This window comes from Hippoglossus hippoglossus, chromosome 7 (assembly GCF_009819705.1).
Source record: "Hippoglossus hippoglossus isolate fHipHip1 chromosome 7, fHipHip1.pri, whole genome shotgun sequence".
NCBI classification, from domain to species: Eukaryota; Metazoa; Chordata; class Actinopteri; order Pleuronectiformes; family Pleuronectidae; genus Hippoglossus; species Hippoglossus hippoglossus.
Genome location: NC_047157.1, coordinates 10874485 through 10899185, shown reverse-complemented (window position 1 = coordinate 10899185; position 24701 = coordinate 10874485). Strand labels below are relative to the sequence as shown.

Below are 24701 nucleotides of genomic sequence, written 5' to 3'. Positions count from 1 at the left end.
TTTCCCTTCCCATGGTTCAATGAGCGCCGTGTGGCCCCACCCCGTCTCTCCCCGGCGCTGCTGTCTGTCTCCTCAATGTGAGCTACTATTCTCGGAGAGAGCGAGAGAGGGAGAAAAATAATAACCTCCAAGAATTGGTTATTCCTGTCTTTCACCTTCCACGAGCAGCGGCCAGGAGGGGAGCGGCCTACGCGCCGGGAATGTGCTGCTACAACCAGCCCGTGTCCTGTTTTCTGTGAATGTGAATGCACATGTAGCCTCCAACCTCGGATCCAAGAGGAATAATGTATGTTTGCATGGGAGCGTGCACACACTCACACCCCACAAGCTGAAGCCTGACAGCGGCTGGGGCTTTTTCTTTTTTTTTGTCACCTGCAAGAAACGTGGATACATTTCAGGGGGATTTTTTTGTCTCATCTTTGTCACGTTTTCATTTCTTCTTATTCTTCTTCCTCCTTTTTTGTTGTTGTGTTTTTCTTCCACTCGAAGAGGACCATCGGAGCCCATTTTCACTGAAGTGTGCGGGTGCGCAGTTTTTGGAGGCTCGCTGGTGATGTGAGGGGCTGATAACACATTTCAGCAACAAAAGGGAGAGCGAGGGAGGGATAGAGAAGGAGAGAGAGCGAGCGAGCGAGCGAGAGAGAGAGAAAGAGAGAGCGAGCGAGCGAGAGAAAGAGAGAGAGAGAAGGCCCCGTGGAGGAGAAAACACACCAAGCAGCCATCACGAATAACAAGGAGGATCAATCAGGGGAGATATCGGATCCCAGACCGGCCGAGGAGACCGTGCGAGTCCCGGGGCTGTTTGTGGCCGATCCGCTGCAGAGAACGAGAAGGAGCCGGGTGGCGACGGAAGCAGCGAGGACGCCTCACATGTAGCTCGGGCTTTGGGTGTAAATATCCGATCTGCCTCCCCTCCTCCTGTCCTGCAAGGCCTCCCACCGCGGAGAAGACCCGCCAGCAGCGAGCACAAGGCACACACACACACACACACACACACACCTCTGGAAATGTTTGTCACGGGAGGAGACGTGGAAACGAGCCGCGCCGCAGCACGGGCGAGCCTTTCGGACACGCCGAGCGGGGCTCCCCGTCGCGGGCAGCAGTGAGACGCAAGACCCGGGCTTTTTTTCCGGAGATGCACATTGGGCTGCTTCTGCTGCCTCCGTACGAGGAGAAGCCCCGTTTTTCCCTGCGGTGCTGTGGATTATAGTTGTTAACGTTACGCAGAGGGGAGAGTGTGAGTGTGTGTGTGTGGGGGAGAGAGGGAGTGTGTGTGTGTGGTTGGGGAAACTGAAGCTAAACTACAGTGCATGTGAATGAGGATTCAGCAAACTGAGAAGGCGGCCTCGGTGTCGTCAGCAGCAGTATCCTGCGCCTTCTCTGACAGCAGAAAGACGCGTTATGGACTCGTAGTTCCCCCCCGTGCTGCACTGTGCTGTCCCCGGAGCAGGCCGGTGTGAATGTGGGTGACATTGCTGCCAAATCCACGGGTCAAACGCGGGATCTGGGACTAGTTTATCTATTTATTTTTTCTCTCTCAGCACATACCCCCCCTCCTTCTCCTCACCACCTCCACCACTACTTCTTCTTGTTCTTCCTCCTCCACCACCCCCTCCTCCTCCTCCTCCTCCTTCCCTGGACCCCACACCCCCCACACCCCCTTTCCCCCCTTTTTTTTATCCTTGAGGGAAGATGGGTTGTTTGGGCAACAGTAAGACCGAAGACCAGAGAAATGAGGAGAAGGCACAAAGAGAAGCAAACAAAAAGATAGAGAAGCAGCTCCAAAAAGACAAACAGATCTACAGAGCAACACACAGACTACTGCTTCTGGGTGAGTTGGTAATGTTTCTGTCCATGTTGCTGCCCCTGCTCGCTGGTTTCTACAGGCAGAGGCCTCGGCGTGCACAGTTGGGCTCTTGCTTCCTCTCTGTATAACCTTCTGGGATGTTGTTTTGGGAAACATTGTCAACAGTGTGACTTGCCATTGCATAAGGCGGAAAATACAGCCCTGTGCTGGGTTTTTTCAAGCATGTTGCTCTCCAAAAACACCAAAACAAGCTGCAGCAGAGTCCATAGGTTGATATGGGAGTATACGAGGATGTGGAGGTAAATTCATATGGTGGTTCCACTGCTGTCAGTGGCCATTGTAACATAAACAACCACATGCACCAATCAAATAGGATCTATTGTTATTTATTGTTCATTTATCCCTTCTTTTTAATTGAACATAACTTGTTCAGCATCAGTTTGGGACCATGTAGCACACCGCAGTGTAGAGAACTCATTATAGTCCTAAACATGCATGTACGCCTGGAAGTCGGCTGAATTAACACTAGTGTGACATTGCACGGCAGTTTGTCGGTGTGTAGCCTGAACCTCTTTAAGATAATGTGACTTTAAGCAACTAAAACCTAGTGAGTGAGTGAGTGAACTGGAGGTGGGCTGGGTCTCTACATTACATAAGAGACAAATAAGAGCGTCTAACTTTCCCTGCCGGTCTTTCTCTTCTGTACCCTCCTCGAATGTCTGTTTACATGCTTATTATCGCTTCCAGGAAGTCATAGTGTTCTTTGGAAAAAACAACATGTTGTTTAATTACAGAAATGCCAGCAAGGGTGTGTATTGTATGACATGGTGGTATTTATGTTGAGGAGGAAGTTGTGGTGACTTTAGGAAAGCAGAAGGACAGGACCCATATGAATACTTTAACAAAGATGTCTGCCACCAAATTAGCTTGCTTTCAATGATATAATCTACTAGTTTGACTTTTTCACACACTTGCAGACCTGCAGGGTCTTATTTGCAATTCTGCATATTTTCGGATGATAAGGCAAAACAGTGAACAAAGCCGAATGAACTATAAAAGGGTCACTCTCAGTGCAGCTGAAAAAGAATGTATGCAAAGGGCCCTTGCTTGGTTTGTATCCATGTTGAGAGAAGATAGTATTTGAAATAGTACAAAGCATATTCTTACCATAAATAAGCCAGCAATGAAAGTTGCAGCCAGTAAGTCTGGGTGTATGTGTAGGTGACACGTGACGTGAACTGTGTGACCATTTATTTACAGAACAAAACTTGAAGCATGTCTTGTTGATCACTGGATTATGTTGCTCAGTATGATTGTAACCTGTAAATGAACTGCACAGGTCACTGGATTAAGTAGATCACCTAATTGAAGTTTTAAGGGCTTTGTGGGCCATGTTAACAGACTGGTTCACAAAAAGAGTTATGACATTGTGCAGATATTGATCTACTTTTCACAAAACAGCACTTTCACAGATAAGACCTTCTTAATTGAATATATAATGATCTTCAGGCAACATTATTTTCACCAAAATTGTTATATTGATCTCCACATATGAATATAAAGTTTGACTTTGACTAAAACAAGTAATTTACCTCAACTTTATGAACCTCTATGAAAGATTAGGATGAGTAGCCAATTATTACATAAACTAAACAGACTCCAACAAGTGATGTTTTTATACCAAATATCAATACCAACATACCAAATCTTGCCACAAATGGGCATGACAATAATGTGAAGCGCTTTAGGAACCATATTTGCATTTGAGCTGTTTTGTATTTAAAAAAAACAGTTTATATATAGTTTATTTTTTATTTTTTACTGAATCTGATCAGAGATGAATGTATTTTGACACCTTGAAGTTAAAGTGAACTTCATGGCAAAGTAACTGAGTTGACATAACAATTCGAATGCAATATCAACAAAATATTTGAGATTCAAAGAGACAATCCTCTTCGCACAAAGCTCTGCCGATGTTTGTTAAAACGGTAACATCCTACCTCCTACGTGTTATTAAACTGCAGTTAATATTAAATATACAGTGTTGAATCTTGCCCCAGTGATCAAGATCTGAGAGTTTGTGGCAAGTCAACTTTTGTCTCTGTTGCAGTGGAAAACATTTGTGTGTGTATTTCTATATCATAGATTCTTAATAGCTGAATTTATTACTGATATGAGGGCATTTGTCATTATGGGTTAAGGTTATAGATCCTTCAGAGCAGACCAGACCCACCAGAAGCTATGTTAACATAGTAACACACAAGTTAAATGGGTTATCTCATAACTTCTTAAGGGGATGAAACAACATTTTCAATTAAATACAGGCTTCCCCTGAGAATACTGGTATATTATAGTATGATCTCTAACTTACTTTAACTCTGTATCTGGTCTGATCTCACCTAAAGACACATACACAGTTTTGATGATTCTATTGTTGCGTGCTAGAAGAGGTCACCCACCTTGAGTGCAGGTTATTTCTCTATACAAACACTATGTATCATAGTTATTTTGGAGATATGATACAGTTTTTAAAACTTCAACACGTTTTATAAGTTTCTGCAGGATGTAGACTGGGAATATTTCCTGTTGGACACATCCCTAATGGGCAGAACCTCAATTAGGCATTTCACACTTCTCAAATGTAGTTAAACACCTCAGAGCTTAGTATTAACAAACCCATAAAAACAGCATTTAAAATGCACAATGATTTGATACTAATACTTTTTACTAAACTGTTCTCAATGCTTTGTATTATGAACACAACTCTGTTGGTCCCCATAAGCTTTTATGTTTGGTGCCAAACTCTATTGAGTCTGTTTTCAAACATGCAACCACAAATGGTTTCTAGCACACAAGAAGAACAGTACATGCCCCCAAATCACCAATACACTGCTGTACTTTACTTTACTATTTAACATCAGACAATGCACTGTGTGAGATGGGAGAGAAATGGGAGCGCTGACTTTGCGTTGCATGAGGTCATCAGTCAGATTTGAGAACATGATGTTATGAGTTCATGGTATGCTCTGTAGCTTGCTGAGCAGGCTATTATTGTTTTGTCTCTTTGTCATCTTGTATAAGAGACTCAGTAACTTAAATGTCTTGTAAATACTCAATGGTGGACATGTAAGCTTCACATTCAGACGTGCATGGTAAGAGAACCATTTAAATTTAGAAATTCTTTCTCCTGCAAAATATTTGAATGTTTTTGTCCAAAATGAAAGTGAAAGTAATTGAGTCATTGTCAATTCTGATCATCACTTCAGTTGGCCTGAGATAGGAGAAGCATCAGACAAGTGTGAAAGAGTTTCGACTTGTAAACGATGTTTACTCATGGACCTTCACATACTGAAGGTTTGACGTTACAGTGCAAGAGCTGTGAGTTTCATTCTTTAAGCAGATACTCACAAACCATCCAGGGATTTGCAGCACACAGCTAACAAGCTAGCTTATCAACTCAACTTTATATAGCACCGTTCATCCAAACATGTAGCCGAGTACTTCAAACAGCAGGGAACACATACACACGGTTGTTTTTACAATAATAAAACAAAACAAGAATCTATAATTTTTAATAAGTCAAATGATATAAAACAGAACATTCACCAGGTATCAAAACCATTGATATTAACTTGTCTTCAATCGTGGCTTGTCTCATAGGCGAAACTCAAATTCTATTGGTAGTAGTCGAAGAGTATACTGCACATCAAACTCTTTTACAATTAACACAATAGGACCCACTTTTAAATGGAAATCTTCAACCTTGCTTTTCATGGAATAATCGAATAATCTGCCACAATCATGTTTAAACATGTAGTTTTTGATCACACTATTGAGTGGAGTTTATCATTTACATGCAGCGGCCAGAGTTGTATTTTCTTCTAGCCATAGTTTTCTGTGAACAAAATGTGTTTGTCTGTTGCAAATTTCCTGTAGAGCATGGTATGTCACAGCCATGACTGGTTATGAGCATCCAACTGTATGTGGTCCTGTTTCACATGTAAACACATCCACATTTTCTTTTCTCTCTCTCCCTCAGGAGCTGGAGAGTCAGGAAAGAGCACCATAGTGAAACAGATGAGGATCCTTCATGTCAACGGCTTCAATGCAGAGTAAGTATATATGTGAAAAGTAAGGTTTAGGCAGCTTCTGCTGAGTGCACCAGAAGATCCCTTTGGCAAGGCTAAATCTGCACCGTCTCACCAAACCCAAAGTAATGGTGTCAGGGATCCAGAGTAACTTTTCCAGTGGTAGCTCTGACGCTACAAATCTTTTCAAATGTTCGCACCAGCAAATGATTTTTGTCACTGCTTTATTTTTTTGGTACGACGTGGTACTTATCAGTGACTTTACTTACTGATGAGCAGTTGTAAAGATTGACAGTTAAATGTGCGATGGTATTTTCAAAATATTTTAATCTGATCTGCGTTCTTCACTGGCTCAGTCGGTCTCTCCCTGCCTGTACATGTACTCGCCCTGCATCCTGCACTCATCAGTTATCTGAGGCAGGACCTGTCATTGGCTCTTCCTCAACATCTGGCTCCTTCTCTCTACAGGTTTTTTTTCAGATAATCAGTTATACTCTGCTTCATCTTTGGAACATGGCATGAATTGTTTTGCATATTTCATCGTCAGTGCACATGTACCGATGATGAAAGTGCAGGTTGGGAGAAAGTGACTGAGCCAGTAAAGGAATAGTGCTTTGAACCACAATGGCTACCGCCGTAACCATGCCGAAGGGGCACCAAAACAGCCTCATGATCATCATGCACTCACACCAATGTGACCACATGATATTTTTAACCAGGACATTTCTTAAATAGTGGTTGCATATGTGACCATTTTGGCTGCAGCCTGGAGCACTGGGTGTATTTGGCAAAACTCCGGCATTGACAAGTTTATCTAATTGCGACTGCCCTGACATATCTGTCAACTGCTAAATACAAGTGACAAACAGGTACAAGTTTCATGATGTATTATTTCACAGAAAGGTTTTAACAACATAATGCTGATGTAGACACTTTAATATGCCCTCTATTTTATCTGGAAGACCTCCAATCTTCAAATATCTTTTTGCATTTTACATATTCACCAGTGACTGATGACCACCTGACAACCATTAGCCTGCATGCAATGGATCAAGTGATATTGATGTTCACAAAGGAAGCACCAGTTGTGACTTGGTCCGAAGGGCTGCTTCTGGAGAAGCCTGACATAAATCAGTTCAGTGCTTTTCTTTTGAAACTACGATTTGGTAGCCTTGTCAGACTGTCGTGCATAAAATGGATGTTTCACCATTTGCAAAGTCAAGTCTGTAGAATTCAATTTATGTATTTGACATAACTTATTACTCCGCCAAGGAGGGTATGTTTTCATTGGCTTTGTTTGTCTGTCAGTTAGCAGCATTACACAAAAAACAACAGGATGGATTACCATGAAACTTGGTGGGAGGATGTAGTATGCATCAGGTCGCAACCCATTAAATGTTGTTGCAGATCCGGGTCAGGGGTCGGATCTAGGAACTTCTTTTTCACTTTCCTTAATGTTGTGAAATGGGGCAATTTTTTTATTTCTCAGGGAATAATGCAAAGATCTAGATGAAAAATTATCGGGCATATTTAAGGTACTGAGATTTACGAGTGTGTAGAATTTCGTGCAGCTTGATTGAATTTAAGTGTTAAACTGTTGGAACTTAGCGAAGGTCTGTGCTCTTTGGAATGCCATTCTAGTTATTGGCAGGTCAACAGAGATGATGGGTGCTTGATTGTTAAGGCTAAAAGTGACATTAACCGATATGATTCCTGTTCTGTTAGCTCATGTGACTGGGCACAGTAGATGGCCGTGGCTTAGGTAGAAAGGGTTGTCCATTAACCAGAAGGTTGGTGGTTCGGTTCCGGGGCCCTCCAGCCCCCATGCTAGAAGTGTCCATGGGGCAAGACACTGAACACATAAATTGCCCCCAATGTGCTATCAGAGTGTGAATGTGTGAAAGGAAAACTGCAGCATATAGTAGCACTCGAATTGGTGAATGTGACTTCTAGTGTAAAGTGCTTTGAGTGGTCGCTAACACTAGAAGAGTGCATATAACTGCTGTCCATGTACCATTCAAATAATAGTTTTCTAACTTTATTGCGTCAGTAACAATATCTTTCAATAAGCTTGTCATGTCTGAACATTTCAGAAAAAACCTTTGTTCAATAATACACTGTGTCACAGAGGCCAGTCAGGAAGTGCGGTGGAACTAAGCTTTTTGAACCGCTTCTATGTGTTTGTCAAACCTTTCTAGACCATATTGTTTCAACACTGGTCTGGTGAAACTAGCATCCGGAATCATGTTTTTTTTTTTTAGGTTATACCCCTCAATGTCATAAATAGACATCCCTCTGCTTTTGCTCCATTGATTTGTCCATTTTTGGTATTTTTCTTTTTCAGTTCTTTAATATAGATAGACTGTAGACACACAACTCTCAAGTATCTCTTGTGAAAGAAAATGCAATTATGCCACTTTCTTTTCCTTGCCTTTTGCCACAAGGTATATTATAGTTGTGTGTGTTTCTGTATGTCGGTGAAGTGGCATGTGTTGGTCTGGTGGTTTTGATGAGGATTGGAAGCATCTTTGCAAGGTTAGAAGAGAAAATCAGCACCTAAGGCTGACAAGAGCGTATGACCCAGCGCGTGACTGCATAACACTGAACTGTGTGTTTGTGTGCATGTGTGCGCGTGTCATAGGCTACCAGTGGGGACAAACTTCCTTTCTGAAATTTCTGATTAGACCTCTTCTCAGGACTACGTGGGTGTGGACAAGTTGTTTGATTGACAAATCTGCTCTCCTGTTAATATTACTAGCACTTGTTTGGGTGGGATGTCTTTTTGACTGGTTGTCATTCTTATTGATCCATCTAGTTTGGTGACATTATATTTTACCATCATAGTTTCAATCCTTTTCAACCTGATCAGGTGTAATCAGTTGGCAATGACAATTACATAATTTGAAATGGACCTATCTCTTTTCTATATATGTAAAGGCAGCATAAATGAGCCTTTAGTCAGGAAATTCATCCGAGTCCATGTCATGTCCCCAAAAGTCACCAATGACGATGTGTGTGTGTGACAATTCTTTTCTGTATATGTGTCTGCACTGGTTGGTGAGTGTCTTTATTAACGAGATACACAAACGCATACAGCATCACTCCTAGTGGGATCTGTGACATTGCTTGGATTATCTAGATTTTCCTTCTTACGGTATGGCTCCTTTGACTCCTTTCATGTAGTACAGAGGTTAACCCTGTCTACAGAGGTTGAATCAACAGTGTTGCAGACAAGTTACTTGTGCATCTCCACATGACGAGCATAGTAATATGTTTTAATGAGCTTGGATCCTGGGGCAAGACATACATTTACAGCTTTGGGGATGAAAGAGTTCCGTAACATCTGTGATGAAAGATTTTGAGTAAATGGATTGAGTGTTGTGGTAACCTAAATGTCAGAGTAATTGGCTTGTTACCGAAAGACTGCTGGTTCTAGTTGCTGGCCTGATTTGGAAGAGGAATTAATGACTGACTCAGCTCTCTCCGTGACCTGCGTGTGAGCCTATGAGCTGGCCTTAGACAAGGCATGTTACTGCCAGCTTTGTTACTAGAGTTTTTAAGTGGTCAACAGCTGGAGTTGTTCGAAAAAACGGACAAAACCAAACGATTATGCAAAAGCTCTGACATCTAACAGACCAGTGAGACTGAGGTTACATCCATACCTCTGCGTAACAGCGTTTTCAAACTACAAGAGCGTTTTGGCTTTCTATCTTTTCTAGTCCCTGTCCATACCAACGCGCCTTAAAAATGCACATCACGTGACCATTTACGTACACTGGGCATGTGTGTGCACGTGTACACAGGAAGCATTTGGTTGTCATTTACAGAAAGAGCTAGATTACAAATGAGAAGCAGCCATGGCAAGGAGTAAAAATCATATGTATTATTGTAAAATCCAGAATTAAACTGCAATGCAAACAGGGTCTACAACAGATTATTTTTAAGGGAGCGAAGTCTAGTATCGCTGCAGTCCTGTGGGGCATTATTAGGGGCCGGGCTGCTGTGCTGCCGGTACCTCTTGTTTTTCTCAGTGTTGTTGTTGTTGTTATTATTATTATTATTATTATTATCATTATTATTCCAAGGAAATCCACTTGCAGTCCTATGCCAATAGTCCTCAGCTGGCTTTGTGGGCCAATAGTCCTGATGGTGGCGTTACATCAACTGTCTAAAGTTTAAAACATGGAAAATTCATAGCAAATCAACCGTAATTGATAGAACTTTGGAATTTTCACCAGATTATAGGCGTAATTGAGCAAAAACTTTTATTCACATGAGTTGGCAGCAATTATGAAGTCCAATACTCAAATACTGTACTGTCAAACTAATTAAACCTGTCTCCTCCCACAATTTTGGATCAATTGACACCAAACTTGCTATACTGCATCCTCAGACTGTCTTCACAAACAATCCAGACAGATTTTTGATTGATCAAAAAGTTAGCCCACAGTGCATCAAAATGTCTTACTGTAAACAGATACTGGAAATTCTTGCTATATACATTCCCAATGTTCACAAAAATCATTGACAAAATTATCATGTCTTGGTAGATGCAATGTGAAAAATGTTTAAATTTTTATCTCAATAACTTTATCATCATATCACCTATTGCAGTCACTGGAAATGCATTATCTTTAAACATAAACAGTTTCTCACTCATGGAGTAATCTAACTTTGTGAATATAAATCAAAGGCATCTCTATACTGCCAAGATGAAGTACAGAAATTATCCAAATTCTATCTTGATAACTGGATTTTTTTACAGTAGTAATAGTCAGCAGACCTGGAGATGGCCTTAAGTCATAGTGTCAAGTTGCATCATGAGTGAAGTGATGTCACCTGGCAGGTAGCTCATCAAGATCATAACTTGCCTGTCGAAGGTTGAGTGCAAACCCGGGCTGAAGCACAATAACTCTGCTTATGTCTTTTCAACTTAAAAGCATCACGAAAAGCAAATTTTCCTCTTCCTCCTATACTTCCTCAAAATGCCCAGCCTTGACCCATTGCTGCTTAAAGCAGCTATGATTGTCATTTTAATTTGCTCTTCACAGCCTCCGTATTTAGCTTTTTCCTAAAGATACAATCCATACCGTGACACGACATGACAAAAATGTTACATGAGCTCATACTGTAACTCCCACTCATCTTCTCTAAATTGATAATTGTCTGCTTTATTCACCTTAATGTATCTCTAGACTTTGTCAGTATAACAAGTTTGTTGTGTCATGTCTTCTTGTCTCCTTCACCTCTATCTAACCACACACAGTCATACGCTCTAGTCTGGAGAATGCCCCCACACACACGACCATGTGATTTTGTTTTTAAATGAGGGTCAGGTTGAAAATGTAAACAAGGCCTTCTTATTCTCCATATGTATGTATATGTAATTGAAAGTATTTGAGACATTGTCTGTTTTCTCTGGACTTTGCCTTTCATGTATGAAGAACACAGCAGGAGGTTCTCTGGTCAGATAAGTTCACAACAACACAGGAATCTATGCAGCATTGGGGGAGGGGTGGCGCAGGAGGCACGATGTAACGTACAAATTTCACTGCGGAGATCACCCGTTTTTGTTTACAGCACATTAACACTGGCGTCAGCCCTTATCACCAAAAGCTCTCTTCTGTGTCTTCTACGTGTGTGTTATTGCTTTTTCATTTGCATCATGTGTTAGAAAGGGTATCACCGCACCTACTTGCTCGCAGTGAGTCCTCCGGAGGATCTCATACTGTTTTGGTCCTTCTGACATTATCCAGAGGTTTTACTGGGGGGCTGGCAGGAGAAACTACAGCGAATGTCCAGAGCCTCTGACTCGGATATTTGTCTTCTCACATACAACCCCTCCGGATAAATTGGGGAGATTATGCGGAGTTCAGTGCATGTCTGAGAGCAGCTGTTGTCAAACTCGCTGTAGTTTTTATTTTCTTTGCCAGTAGGTGGCAACATAGGAATATCTGCATCTGCATGTCTAAGCTGCTATTGCTATTACTTTTCTTGTATTCAATATTGGCATTAGTAGACCTGGTCTGATTTAATATAGCAACGTCCCCCCTGTGGACAATCAATCCCAAATGTAAGCGAGTATATTGGTGATTTGAGTTAGAATCCACTAAAACTCTGGGGCTTTACTTCTAAAAGACATTGTGCATCATGCAGCCCTACGTTGTACTGTCTAAAGAGTGACCCCACCCCATTTTTGCAAGGGTCTGGAACAGTACAACAGTGTTTTGTTTTTTTTATCAAGATCCATGAGTTATATAAAACAGAGGTGAAAATGTAAAACTGGCACAGAGCAAAGAGGCCCATCTCACCCTTTGTTACTGACATAGAACTATTGTAAACACAATGCACTGTTTTCTTGACAGGCTCAAGGTGAAAGATAAACTAACTGGTCCTCCGGTTGCCTTTTATTAGAAACATTTATGTCACATAGAGTCCAAACGTTTTGTACAAACAGCTCTCCTCCACAGTAGACAGACATAATTTCTCTAGCATGTGAGCCAATGAAGGTCTGTTTACCCTTCCCGCATCAAAAACAAACTTCATGCAGGTCACTGTAGTGCACCGTGACTCGGTAACATGGAACTTCCTCCCTGTACGTATTTTTAAAAACTTGACTAAAACAATACTTGATAGCTAAATACAACTGTTTTGTGTTCAGGAGAAGAGAAAAAATAATGAAAACCTTTAATGGAAAGTTCCTGTTAACATTATAATATCCAGTAATCATTTTGACTTAAATTATGTAGTGAAATGTGTTTATATTTACTACTGCAATGATTGTTATTATTCACACTCCCAATGAACAGGAATTTATTTCAATCTCTCAGACTTGGTGCATTTTTTTTTTTCTATTGATATATTTTGTCCTGTGTGTAACTACATGTCAGGGCAGTTGGACAATTTGGCTGCATTGACTTGCCTTATGGAAAATCTGCCTCTTTTGAGCCCATCACTTGAGGCTGTTATTAACTAATCTAGGTTTATATTAATCAATTAAATGTGTATCAGGAGCCACTATCATGGTCTGCGATGGATATGTATCCCACTAAAGGGTTGTGTGGATCTAAGACTTTCTTTGTATTTCTCACCATTTATTCTGACGACACTCTTACTTGTGTATGTTGCTGCTGTACAACAATAATACCTAACATTAACCTTTCTGTCTGTTTCAGAGAGAAAAAGCAGAAAATTCAGGACATCAAGAATAATATTAAAGAGGCCATAGAGGTAAGTGGCTGTGTTGGTGTCATTTCTTTGCTCATAACCGATGAAAACATTGAAATCCCCTCAGATATTCTTACTCGACTTAGTAAATAAAGCAAGTCGAGCTGTTGTGCTGTCATTTAATGTTGAAAAATGTATCTTCTGTCTTTTAAATGATTTTGTGTGTTTGTGACAGACCATAGTAACAGCTATGAGCAACCTGACGCCACCTGTGCAGTTGGCCTGTCCAGAGAACCGGTACCGGATCGAATACATCCTCAATCTCGTCAACCAGAAGGACTTTGAGTTTCCATCTGTGAGTAGCACAAAATCAGACGGCGCACACAAACATTTACACACACCATCTGAGAAATATAATCATCTTCACAACAGCTTAAAGGATGTTTTACAGTGTTTACAGCTGTTTTTGCAGTTTAGCTCTTTATACCTGTTGCTATGATGACAGTGGTTTCTGCACCAACATCATTGTTAACAGCCATCAGTTTTGATCTACTGCACATTTACTAGTTATTAAAGGTCCAGTGGTTCAAATTTAGCGACATCTAGTGGTGGAGTTGCATGTTGCAGCTGAATACCCCTCACCTCAGCCTCCCCTTCCAAACATGAAAGAGAACCAGTGGAAGCCTTCAGTTATCATCAAAGGTGTTTATTTTGTCTAGTCTTGGCTACTATAAAAGACACAGTGGCCTCCATCTAGAGGACTCGCTCCAGATGTTAATATAAAATGCTCTTTCTAGGGTAAAGAAAACAACAATTTGTACAATTTTTAGATGAAACACACTAGTGAAAACATCACTTGGATTATTTTATATTTTAAATTTCTGCCAATAGATCCCTTTCACCTAAATCTTACACACTGGACCTTTTAAACTGTGGTCTGTGTAACACACACAGGTGCAGGTTTCCCCTGCTGCTTGTGTTTCAGTGGATGATAGTTGGTAATTGTCCCAATATCCCAATTGTTAATCCCATGACACAGGTCGCAGACACTGAGGTTTACTAATGACCTCATTAGTAAAGTCTGTGTGGGGTTTAGTATTCCCTTAAGGGACTTTCTCATTAACTAATTGTCCAGGCCAAGAGACCAAACCTCAGAGTTTAAATGTTTATCCACAGCCACCTGTGAGGCCCACCTTAATTCACTTTTCAATATACTCAGTCTCATGTTTGAACAGAAGTTACTTTTCTTGCTATGTGAATTAATTTCATTTCAATGTGCTGCCACCATGCTATTCATGCTATGGAGGCAGCTGTTGCTTCAAATTACAATACATGATAAAAACTTATATTACAACACCCACAGGTCCATTTCATTCAGTACATAATTGAACATTTGAAACAGTTGATGCTTAGATTTGCTCATTACTTAGAAAATGAAAAATGTTTTTCCCTGAAAATGCTATTTAAATTTAAAAGTTCAGCCCATTTATCAAAAAACATACTTTTTTTCTGAAGTCCAATTTTTGCTTTAGCTAAACTCCTGACAACCTTTGATTTCAGTGTAGTATGAAAATCAACTTTTGGAGTCATTTATTAGCTCAGCCAAAGAGGTAATGTTTAATCTGTGTTCGTTTGTTTGATAGTTATTAGGATTGTGCACAAACTACAGGATGGATTAACATGGAGGGGTGCAGAATTGGTCGGGGCGGAAAGCCATTCAATTTTTGTGCGGATTCGGGTCAGGGGGTGGACTTTCTTTTACAATGCCAGATAGGATGTTTTTAAACATTTCTGTGGATTTCTCAGAGAATAACTCATGGATCTTGATTTAAAAAAACTGATATTTTGGGAACTGATATTTACTAGTGGGTCAAATTTGGTGCAGCTTAATGGAATTGTTTCGATTGGTTCACTGTTGTAAAGTGACAGTTACTGGAGGAAGAGAGAGAGAACAAAGAGAGACTGTAATAGAAAGAGATGAAGGAAAGGAGGGATAGAGGAAGCATTACATCAAGAGAAAGAGTTTTTTTTTCTTAAAGCACATGACTGATTTATTAAGACATGCTCTGTTTGTAAACATAAGTTTGTCGTCATGGAAACCTGCATGATGAAAAGATTTTTTTTTTCTTTTTACGTGATACAGTGCAGATGACAATTTCTGTCCCTAATGGGGCAGGCGACTTTTCCATTAAAGCCGTATTCCTTGTCAGTGTCTTCTACAATTATGCAACATCTTTTTTGTCCTAAAGGTTTTTGTATTCTTTTTGTAAATTTCCATAAAAAAAATTAAATCCAGTTTTGCGTCTGTCGCGTGTTTAAAAAAACGTCATCAGTGAACACCCACTGTTCAGTTCCAGTGTGTCGGTGAGTCTGTCTGTAGTGACTGTGCACAGCAAGTTGCGCCTCTCTCACCCCACCTCTATTTACCTTTACGGACATATACAGGCGTCGCATGTGGTGTCAACAAAAGCACTGAGTGCCCTCAGACATGCACCACGGTCGACTGACATCACTGGCCTTTTTCTTACGTCCGTCGTAGCTGTCATATTCGGTGTAAAATGCACTGTAAATAATGCAGAACATCTCCTGCTTGTTGGAACATTTCCCCTCTTTGATTCAGCTGACTGTTTTATCAAGTAAAGATCACAGCCTTAAAGTACAACAGATCCACCGCCTTCCATGAAACAGAACTGAGTGTGTGTGTGTTTTGTGATTTCATCTTAAACAAGTTTCTGACCTGTGCATCAGCTTTGTGAACACAAACAACAGTAAAAATCCCAAGAAGGAAAAAACGTATTTAATTCTCCATCTGTTTTTCAAACCCACTTTCTGTTACCTCTCACTAACGTATTCCTTTGTTTTCCTGTCTCTCTGCAGGAGTTTTACGATCATGCCAAGACACTGTGGCAGGATGAGGGGGTCAGGGCGTGCTTTGAGAGATCCAACGAGTACCAGCTAATCGACTGTGCACAGTAGTAAGTAACTACCTGCTCCATTGTGACTTGGTGTTTACACTGAGCTTTGAATTTGTTAGGAAAACTTGTGTGGTTTGATGAAATGCCAAATGTTACAACAGTGTCACAAAAGAAAATGACTATTAGTTTTATGCACTTTGATTCAGCTCTTGTAGTTGTTGGTGGTGTAATTTTGGATTTAGGGGTGCAATTGATTATTTACTATATCAATTAATGTGCTTGTTATTTTGTCAATCAGTGTATTGTTTTGTCTGTAAAATGGCAGAAATAGTAAAAAAAAAAAAAAAGGTAAATGGTTTATTAAAGCCCTCTGATCAAATAGCCTAATGGCCATATACAAGTCTAAAGCAGTAAGAAGATTTTAGATTCTTGTTGCACGAGACTACGATCTGTCAGAGAGACTCAATCTGTGGACTCTTTATTTGGACCTTTTAACCATAGCTCTCACTTAAGTTGTTTTTCATCATTTAGCATTTTTAAGGTGGAAAATTAAACTTTTTCTCTATGTGAAGAACTTCAATAACTTAAGTTTCCTCACATTCATTTGTTTCATTATTGTTAAAAATGTACAGTTATAATTTGGTTTGTTTGGATCACACTGCTCGATCATAAGTAAACAGATACCCACATTATAAAGACATTTTTTCCCCTAAATGCTATTATGGCATTGTCAGTGTCATTCTTCCCTCTTTCTCAAACAACTTGTTGATGTAAACTTTGAAAAATGTATTGACAGTGGTACGAATACTGTGTGAGAGAAAAAGCGCTGTGCATAGAAGCGAGGTATGAATGTCAGTGTGAATGTGACTTGTAGGGTAAAGCGCTTTGAGTGGTTGGTAAGACTAGAAAAGGGCTATATAAATACAGTGCATTTTCCATTACTGCTTTCCTGCACTGTGTCCTATATCTAACAAGGTCAAGTGCTAGTACTAAACAATTCATGTACAGTCAAATATGTGTGTGTGAACAACAGACGCAGTAAATGAGCAACACAGCTGTCACGCACTGTGTTACCCCAGTGTGGCCCAGGAGAAACATCTCCTGCCAGCCATTGTATACCTCTACAAGTTTTGTCCCTATTAAGTAACCAACATCTTTGCTTCTCCTGATACAACTTTGCTGCTCCATGTCAGTGGCTAAACACTGTGCCCTCTGTCAGTGGAAACCTGTGTGAGCATCGAGCTGTTCTAGCAGATGAACTGGAAACACGGCTTGTTTTAATGGCTCAGATTTACTGTTCACTAACAAACTGATGTCCACTTATCATTTCAGAAGCAAATGCTGTTCAAAATATAGTAAAGGGAAAAAAAATGTAGGGAACTAGTTTTCATAAAACAAAAGCAGTTTTCTGTGTTTGGGAGCAAACATGGCGGAGGCTGAGTCATCTGCAGATCAGTGGATGTTTAGAGGACGGGGGGGTACTGTTTTCAGGAGGATACTGTCTCTCCTCAGCTCTAAACTGTGAGCCTCAGCTGCTTTCTACTAGTAAATCCCTCTTAGAGAATATTACACATATTTAATTAAGAATTTACGTTTGGTTTAGGTGTTTGTAGGAGGATAAACTCTCCACCCTGTCCTCCCTCAGGTGGCCGAGATGGTACAGTCCAGTGTCTTGTTCCCTCCCTCTTCCTGCTTGCAGACATCCAGCACAAAAACACAAACTCATCCTGCTCTCACTTTCTTCTTCTCCTCTGCTTTCTTCCTTTTCTCCATCCCCATCTGTCTGTCTGTCTGTCTGTCTGTCTGTCTGTCTTCTCTCTGGAGCTACTCCAGCCGCACTAGATTGGGTGCTGATAGACTATTAATAGCTTCTGTGGTTGGGTCTCCATGGTAACCTCGCTGTGGGCCAGGGCGCTGGGGAGCTATTTTTGAAATCTGCTCTGTAATGTCAGACAGACGCCACTATGCTTTCATTCTCTCTCTCTCTTTCACTTTCTCACAGTCGCTGTCCTCTCTCCTTCTCTTTCTTCACCTCCTTCACGTTCACTCCACGTGCACTCTCGTCTCAGCACGTGCACTTGCTCTGCACATAGATTTTTCCTCTGACAATATTATGTATTGCTTGCAGTTTTTCTTTGTTTTTCAGGTATACACAGTTTTTGCAAAATACGTCCCGAGATCTTCTCACTGTTGTGAGATGAAAAGTTCACAGTTTATTTCCTTACCTAGTTCACATGTGATGCCTTTAGTGATTTCATCTTGTGAGTAGGGCTGCAGTGATTTTGTAATCGAGTATTCTATTGATAATTTCATCAATAATCGAATAAAAAAAATATTTTTGCCATAATAGCAGTGGCCTACTAATTCCACAAACATCTGTCTGTCTTTCTGTACATGCTTATCTCGCGAACCGTTCATCAAATCAGCTTCACACTTGGCATGTGTGTTCTTAGTGGCCCAGGAAAGTGCATTGTCGAATCGATTTGAACATGCAATACACGTGTTTAGGTCGTTTAATTGTGTGTTTGTTTCCAAACACAACTTTTGCTACATTTACACCTGACCTGAACTTTTTTGAAATTCTGCGGGCGGCATTTTACTTTGAAACCTCCTGGGATGCATTTTAGTCTAGACAGTCAGAAACCTTTCTGAAACGACACAGATTAGTTTGCTTCCTAACTGGGTCGTATCAACCATGACTTGACTACCCGTGGTTATAACAACATTGATAACATATGTACACTGGCTTTGCTAACCTTCAGTAAAAGCTCCACCTCATCGTCAGTCCAAGTCCCTGGTCTTACTTTTTGCCGTTGCTGTTCCTGGTTGGTGATATATCCTGCAACTAAGCAGCCAACTGCAGAAAATCTGCCGGCTCACACATGATACTCAGTCAGTATGGTCAGATAATTTCTCCTTGCTGAGAAGTGCACTGTTATGTTTAGAGCTCAAACTTTAGCTTTTCGGGATGGTTTTGTTACCGAGTGTGGAGCACATCCTCAACAATATAAAAGAACTGTTTGATCAGGGATTTTGTAACAGTCTCTAAATTGTTCCGTTTTCCTTTTCTCTCTTCAGCTTTCTAGAAAAGATTGACATTGTGAAGCAGAACGACTACACTCCAACAGATCAGGTGGGTGAAATTCTGCCACCTCAAAGTCAATATAACTTACTGCTCATTATACATGTATATCTACTTTTCGAATAGAGGAAATTCAATATTTTGAAATTTAATCGCGTGCAACCATGTGTGTTGTGGATTTTTTTACAATAAAACAGCATTGCCTTAATGATTAGCTTCTGTTTTCTGATCATTTTTCTTATTTGCACCAGGATTTGCTGCGTTGCAGAGTTCTGACTTCAGGGATCTTTGAGACAAGATTCCAAGTGGACAAAGTTAATTTCCAGTAAGTAAAATACATAAAGAAAAGGACCATGAAATAGTAGTGTACATTATGGCCGTACCTAAATAAGACTCTTGTCAGTTAATTCAGTTCTTTTTCAACACTTTTCAGAACTGCAAGCATTTAAAACGGGGTTGAAGTAATAGATTAAACGAGCCAAGTTAGCCCTCCGTGCTAATGCATGCTAACTACGCTTACAACAGATCGAAAATGTGCCGCAATATTTAGATTGCAAACAAAATCCAGGAGACTATATCGTATTAAGTTGGTCCACAGCTGCCTCTACATGTCACAGATACCTTTTACCAAGCAGACAACATCTCTGTCAATCAAGGAGCCTCCGACTGATGATTTGAATATTCAACGTTCAGGAGGAAGCCCTAGTGTATATGATGGTTTTCCCACATGATGGCAGTATTTGTCCTGCTAACATTAATGTCTCATTTGATTTATACAGTATGTTCGATGTCGGGGGTCAAAGAGACGAACGCCGGAAATGGATTCAATGCTTTAACGGTAACTTAAGTTTATTTCAGCTTCCACTCGTCTCATGTCTCTGTTCCTCTCCGTGGCTCAATCATCTCTTTCCCTCTCTCGTCTCCCATCAGATGTAACAGCCATCATCTTCGTGGTGGCAAGTAGCAGTTACAACATGGTGATCAGAGAAGACAATCAGACCAACCGATTACAGGAGGCACTCAACCTCTTCAAGAACATCTGGAACAACAGGTGAAGAGGGGCAGACACTAGCCTGTTGTTTTCTATAGGAAACACAGAAAACAATCTTGGATCCCCAGTTTCAAAGTGATTAAAAACTATTTTTAATTTAACGCGTAGATTATTGGGGGTTTTGTTGTTGTTTTTTGGCTTTTCCAACTGCAGACGCATAATCGTTAACGACAAAACCAAGCCAAGTGTCAAGGCTGATAAACATTTGATGAACTTGCCTGCTTTTTCTCCTGAATGATTGCATAACCAAGTGTGGGGGTACCTTAGCAGCACACACACACACACAGCATAACACAAATCAAGGTTAGATCATGTACTTTTTTCACAAGTTCCACGCTAATAAAAGTTTCAGAATGGTGAAAACTTACTTAGATCTTTGGCAGCTTAGCTGCAGGCATGGTACGTGTACAGAGTCTAGACGCTCAAAATTTACTCATGTGAGGTTTGACAGGTTTGAGTGGAAATGTTTGAGTCCATTAGGACGCGTACCTTGACATATTCATCTTTCGCTAGAAAAAATGGACCCATTGTGTATTTCCAGTCAGTGATTCCCTGTCATATCTCACATCACACTCATGTTTGTTCTGTACAGGTGGCTGCGGACCATTTCTGTCATCTTGTTCCTAAATAAACAGGACCTGCTAGCAGAGAAGGTGCTGGCAGGGAAGTCCAAAATCGAGGAATACTTTCCTGAGTTCGCTCGCTACACCACACCTGATGACGGTGAGCAGCCGTGCTTCGGTTTAATCCATTTTTATTCCATTAACATTTTTTTGTCAACAATTCAAATCAACATTGTCCATGATACTATCTGTACAAATATAACTGCCATATTTTAGGGTTGGGTATCGACTTGGTGTGCCAAATCGATCATTTTAAAATCAATTGAATACAGCTTTTTCATTGCTGTTTGACATATAAACTACTGCTAATTGACATATTTCCTGTAGTGAGTTTAAAGTAGGGTACACTTAACAAAAATATTCAGATATAATAGGTACAAAACAAATTTACATAACAAAATCGCATACTAAATAAAACCTAACCCATCTACAATGATTTAACACTAAATAACAGTTTCAGTGCTTGATACAGTAAGATACACCAACTCCAAACTCGCCATCACTTGTCTCCCCACTGCCGGGGTCACGGTTTATGTGCTTGGAATGGCGTCTAGCAAATAGTCAAATACATCATCTGTGAGAGGCAGTGCATTCAGTGTCATTGACCACAAGAGGTCATCGTTGATACACACCTGTGAGGTCATTCTGATCACACACACTCATCCACAGTAATGTGGAAATTAGTCATTAAACAAATGTATCCCTGATAACTAATAAATGCCCTAAAAAGCAAATTTTCATGTTTGATCGGTCCCCACCTCAACGATTGCATGTCATAAGAGATTAGTTCTCACTAGTCTTGTTCTCTTCTCTCAGCCACACCAGAGCCTGGAGAAGATCCACGTGTTACAAGGGCAAAGTACTTCATAAGAGATGAATTCCTGGTAAGTGCATAAGCCTGTTTTTGTGCTTTATGTAAATTTAAAGGGTAAGTCTTAAAAAAGTTTTACAATAGTCTCTACTGTTCTTATTTTCAATAAATCCCCTGATAAGACCAAAACCAAGAATGAACTGATCCTACTGACGCGTATCAATATATTTGGGAGTTGTTTTTGAAATGTTCTCTTCAGTAGGAGAGCCTCCAGCGATGTTTTGGTCTATTCATTGGATTTCTATGAATCTTTTAATGAGCTAAATATGGTATGACAAAGAATGTATTAAGCATTTTTTAAGTTAAAAATAGAAATTCATCAACTCTGCAGATACTCCCAGTGTCCACACTTGTCTAGAGTTTCAGAGCTGCTAAAATGGAGAGGTTTGGAAACACTGCTGATCCAGTTTCAGTTTGAAAACTCCGGGACTGCAATTTAGTCTGAACGGGCAAAAACTGATTGCTGATTGGGTCTTTTAGGTCATGACGTAACCTTCGCTGATTTGTCAGGATCCTGTCCCATGTCCCCCTTTTGGAACAAAACAACCGGAATCGGCCTTGGCCACTAGCGTAAAACACAACATGGATAATTATTTACAAGGGGTTGCTGTCCCTGTTGTCTTTGCTTACAGCTGTTTAGTTAAATTCTGAATTTTACAATGATACAATTGTGTTGGAGATGAGCTGTTATTCAAACAATCTGCAACACCTCAACCCAATGCCTCCTGTGTACACTGGCTTAGCTTGATCAGTGTACATGAGTGGCAATGTGATATGTGTTTTCAGGCATGTGCTAAAATGGACGGGGATTAAAACAGATTCAGAGCCAAAACGCTTGTGTGGACAGAGATCGTTTAAGTTCATAATTCATAATAGTTCATAATATTTCTAGTGAAACCATTTCCTCACATGTTCTATTCTTCCATCTACAGAGGATCAGCACAGCGAGCGGGGACGGGCGGCACTACTGTTATCCTCACTTTACCTGCGCCGTCGACACAGAAAACATCCGCCGCGTCTTCAACGACTGTCGAGACATCATCCAGCGAATGCACCTGCGGCAGTACGAGCTCTTGTGATGGGAGAGGAAAAGGGTTCGACCAGAAACAAACAAAAAAGATCGGACTATGAGAAACCCTGAGTCTCTGAACTCTCCTCTTCCATAGAAGTGTGTGTGAGCTCTTGTGAAGGAACAGGGGCCAAAACACACCCACACAAACATACACATATTTACACACAAACACACCCTGAACTTCCCCTTATGAAAACTCCCCACCTGCAATAGACGGAGTCATTTTGATGAAGGGGTTTGAGGGGCTGAAGCATAAAGGAACTTGGATGTCCACGTTCAGCCATACTCCCAGCTCCTATCCTCTCGACATCATGTATCACCCCTGTTACCTTCACCTGTCCAAACACCCTGACTGGCCCAGTCTGGATTGTATATCCTGCAGTGAGGAGAGTTTGAGCTGCAGTTGAGGCTGTACTTCGAGCCGGCATGAAAACTGAGAGAGCTACTGCTTCAGTGCAACTGGGGAAGAGAAAACTGTTGGAAGTACTACAAAAACAGAGAATTAACATGTCACAAAAGATCAGCTGAACACTGTATCTAACAGAAAACACAAGCACTGTGCTCAGGACTCGACCGTGTACACCAATCGTTCCTATCCATGAATTCAACCACAGGATCTGCTTGCACACAGAAACTCATCGCATTTGCTTTTATCGGAATGCACAATCGCCGTCAATCCGGAAACGTACTGATCCCTGCTGACGAGCGGCAGGCTCCTCGACCTGCTGGCGTGTTTTTCCAGCACAGTGCTTTTAAATTAAAGTGAACGAGTGACCGACTGCAGCAGTACCACAGACTACACGGACCAGGGGTGTGTTGTGATCCGTCAGGCTGCAGGAGGCACGAGGGACAGACGGCCGACTCCAATGTGAATTACTTTGATGGAGTCTGGACACGGTCGAAGGCGATGGCGGTCCCTCGACCTCTCCACAGCATTGTTTAGCCACCTGACTCTGCCTTGTTGCTAGTGGAGCAAACCGTGAGGAGGATGTATTGAGTTGAAAACAAAAAAGAAAAAAATAACCATCTTTTGTGGAACTTGACAAACGGAGGGCGAAAATCATCCTTCTACAGTACAATACCATATAAGTTAAAAAGAACTCTCATCTCGTCATGATTGACCCTGTTTTACTGTCTCCACAGCTGTTTTTGTCTGTGTAGACTTTTGTGCCATTGTGCCCTGTGCGCTCTTTCTTTCTCTTTAAGCTTTCTGTCTGTCATTCTCTCCTTCTTTTCAACCTCTGCTCTTTCACCTCTGAGGACTTCACTCTCCTCTCCATTTTCACATCTTTCCCGACTCCCTCTTCCTCCCCTCCTTTCTGCCTCTCTTTTCAGTGCTCTTTTTGTTTTACGACAAAATAAAATATAATAATCCTGGAGTATAAAAAACAAGACGAAAACAACAACAAATGGGACACTAATGTTTGATTTTTGTACAACAATGTGCTCGCACCTCCCTGCCATTCATCCATCTTTCCTCCTTCCTCCCCGACCGCTTGCTCCTTTGTATGTCTGTCTTTACTTTACTGCTGAACTATTATTCTTGTACAGACTGTAAAATGTATTATTTTGTACAACTTTATTGAAAAAAATTACTTTTAGAAGATCCCTGTGCCTTGATCACGACTGTACGTGTGTAATGAGCTAAAGTGGGTGTCATACTGCGCTGTATAGCTTGGCCAATCCCCCTTCTAACTCCCTGCCTCCCTCGTCACTTCCTTTTCTCTCTCTTTCTTTATCCCACTCTCTCTATCTTTGTCTCTCCCCTCTGTCCTCCGTCACTCTCTCCTCTGGGACGGAGGACCACCATTCGTAGCTTTTGTAGTTTTATTTCTCTTCCCCTATCCTCCCATTCTCTTTATGATTTAAATGTCTATTTTTGGATCCATATACCCCAAAAAGATAAATATATGAAATGTATATGGGTTTTAAAAAAAAAAGTATTTTATTAGAATCAAATGAACCTTGACAAATTGTACACTTGATAGTGTGCGTATTGCTATAACTTAAATCCTTTCAACTGAA

General features: G+C 40.8%; 1 protein-coding gene across 1 annotated transcript; it reads left to right on the top strand.

The window, feature by feature from the left end:
* On the top strand, window positions 1–24701 carry gnas (GNAS complex locus). Its single transcript, XM_034590429.1, has 12 exons — window positions 1–1831; window positions 5847–5919; window positions 13071–13125; window positions 13298–13417; window positions 15940–16037; window positions 19056–19110; window positions 19311–19384; window positions 19839–19897; window positions 19990–20110; window positions 20703–20833; window positions 21550–21617; window positions 22537–24701. The coding sequence occupies exons 1-12, from the start codon at window positions 1693–1695 to the stop codon at window positions 22681–22683; spliced, it is 1140 nt and encodes a 379-aa protein (XP_034446320.1). The 5' UTR covers window positions 1–1692; the 3' UTR covers window positions 22684–24701.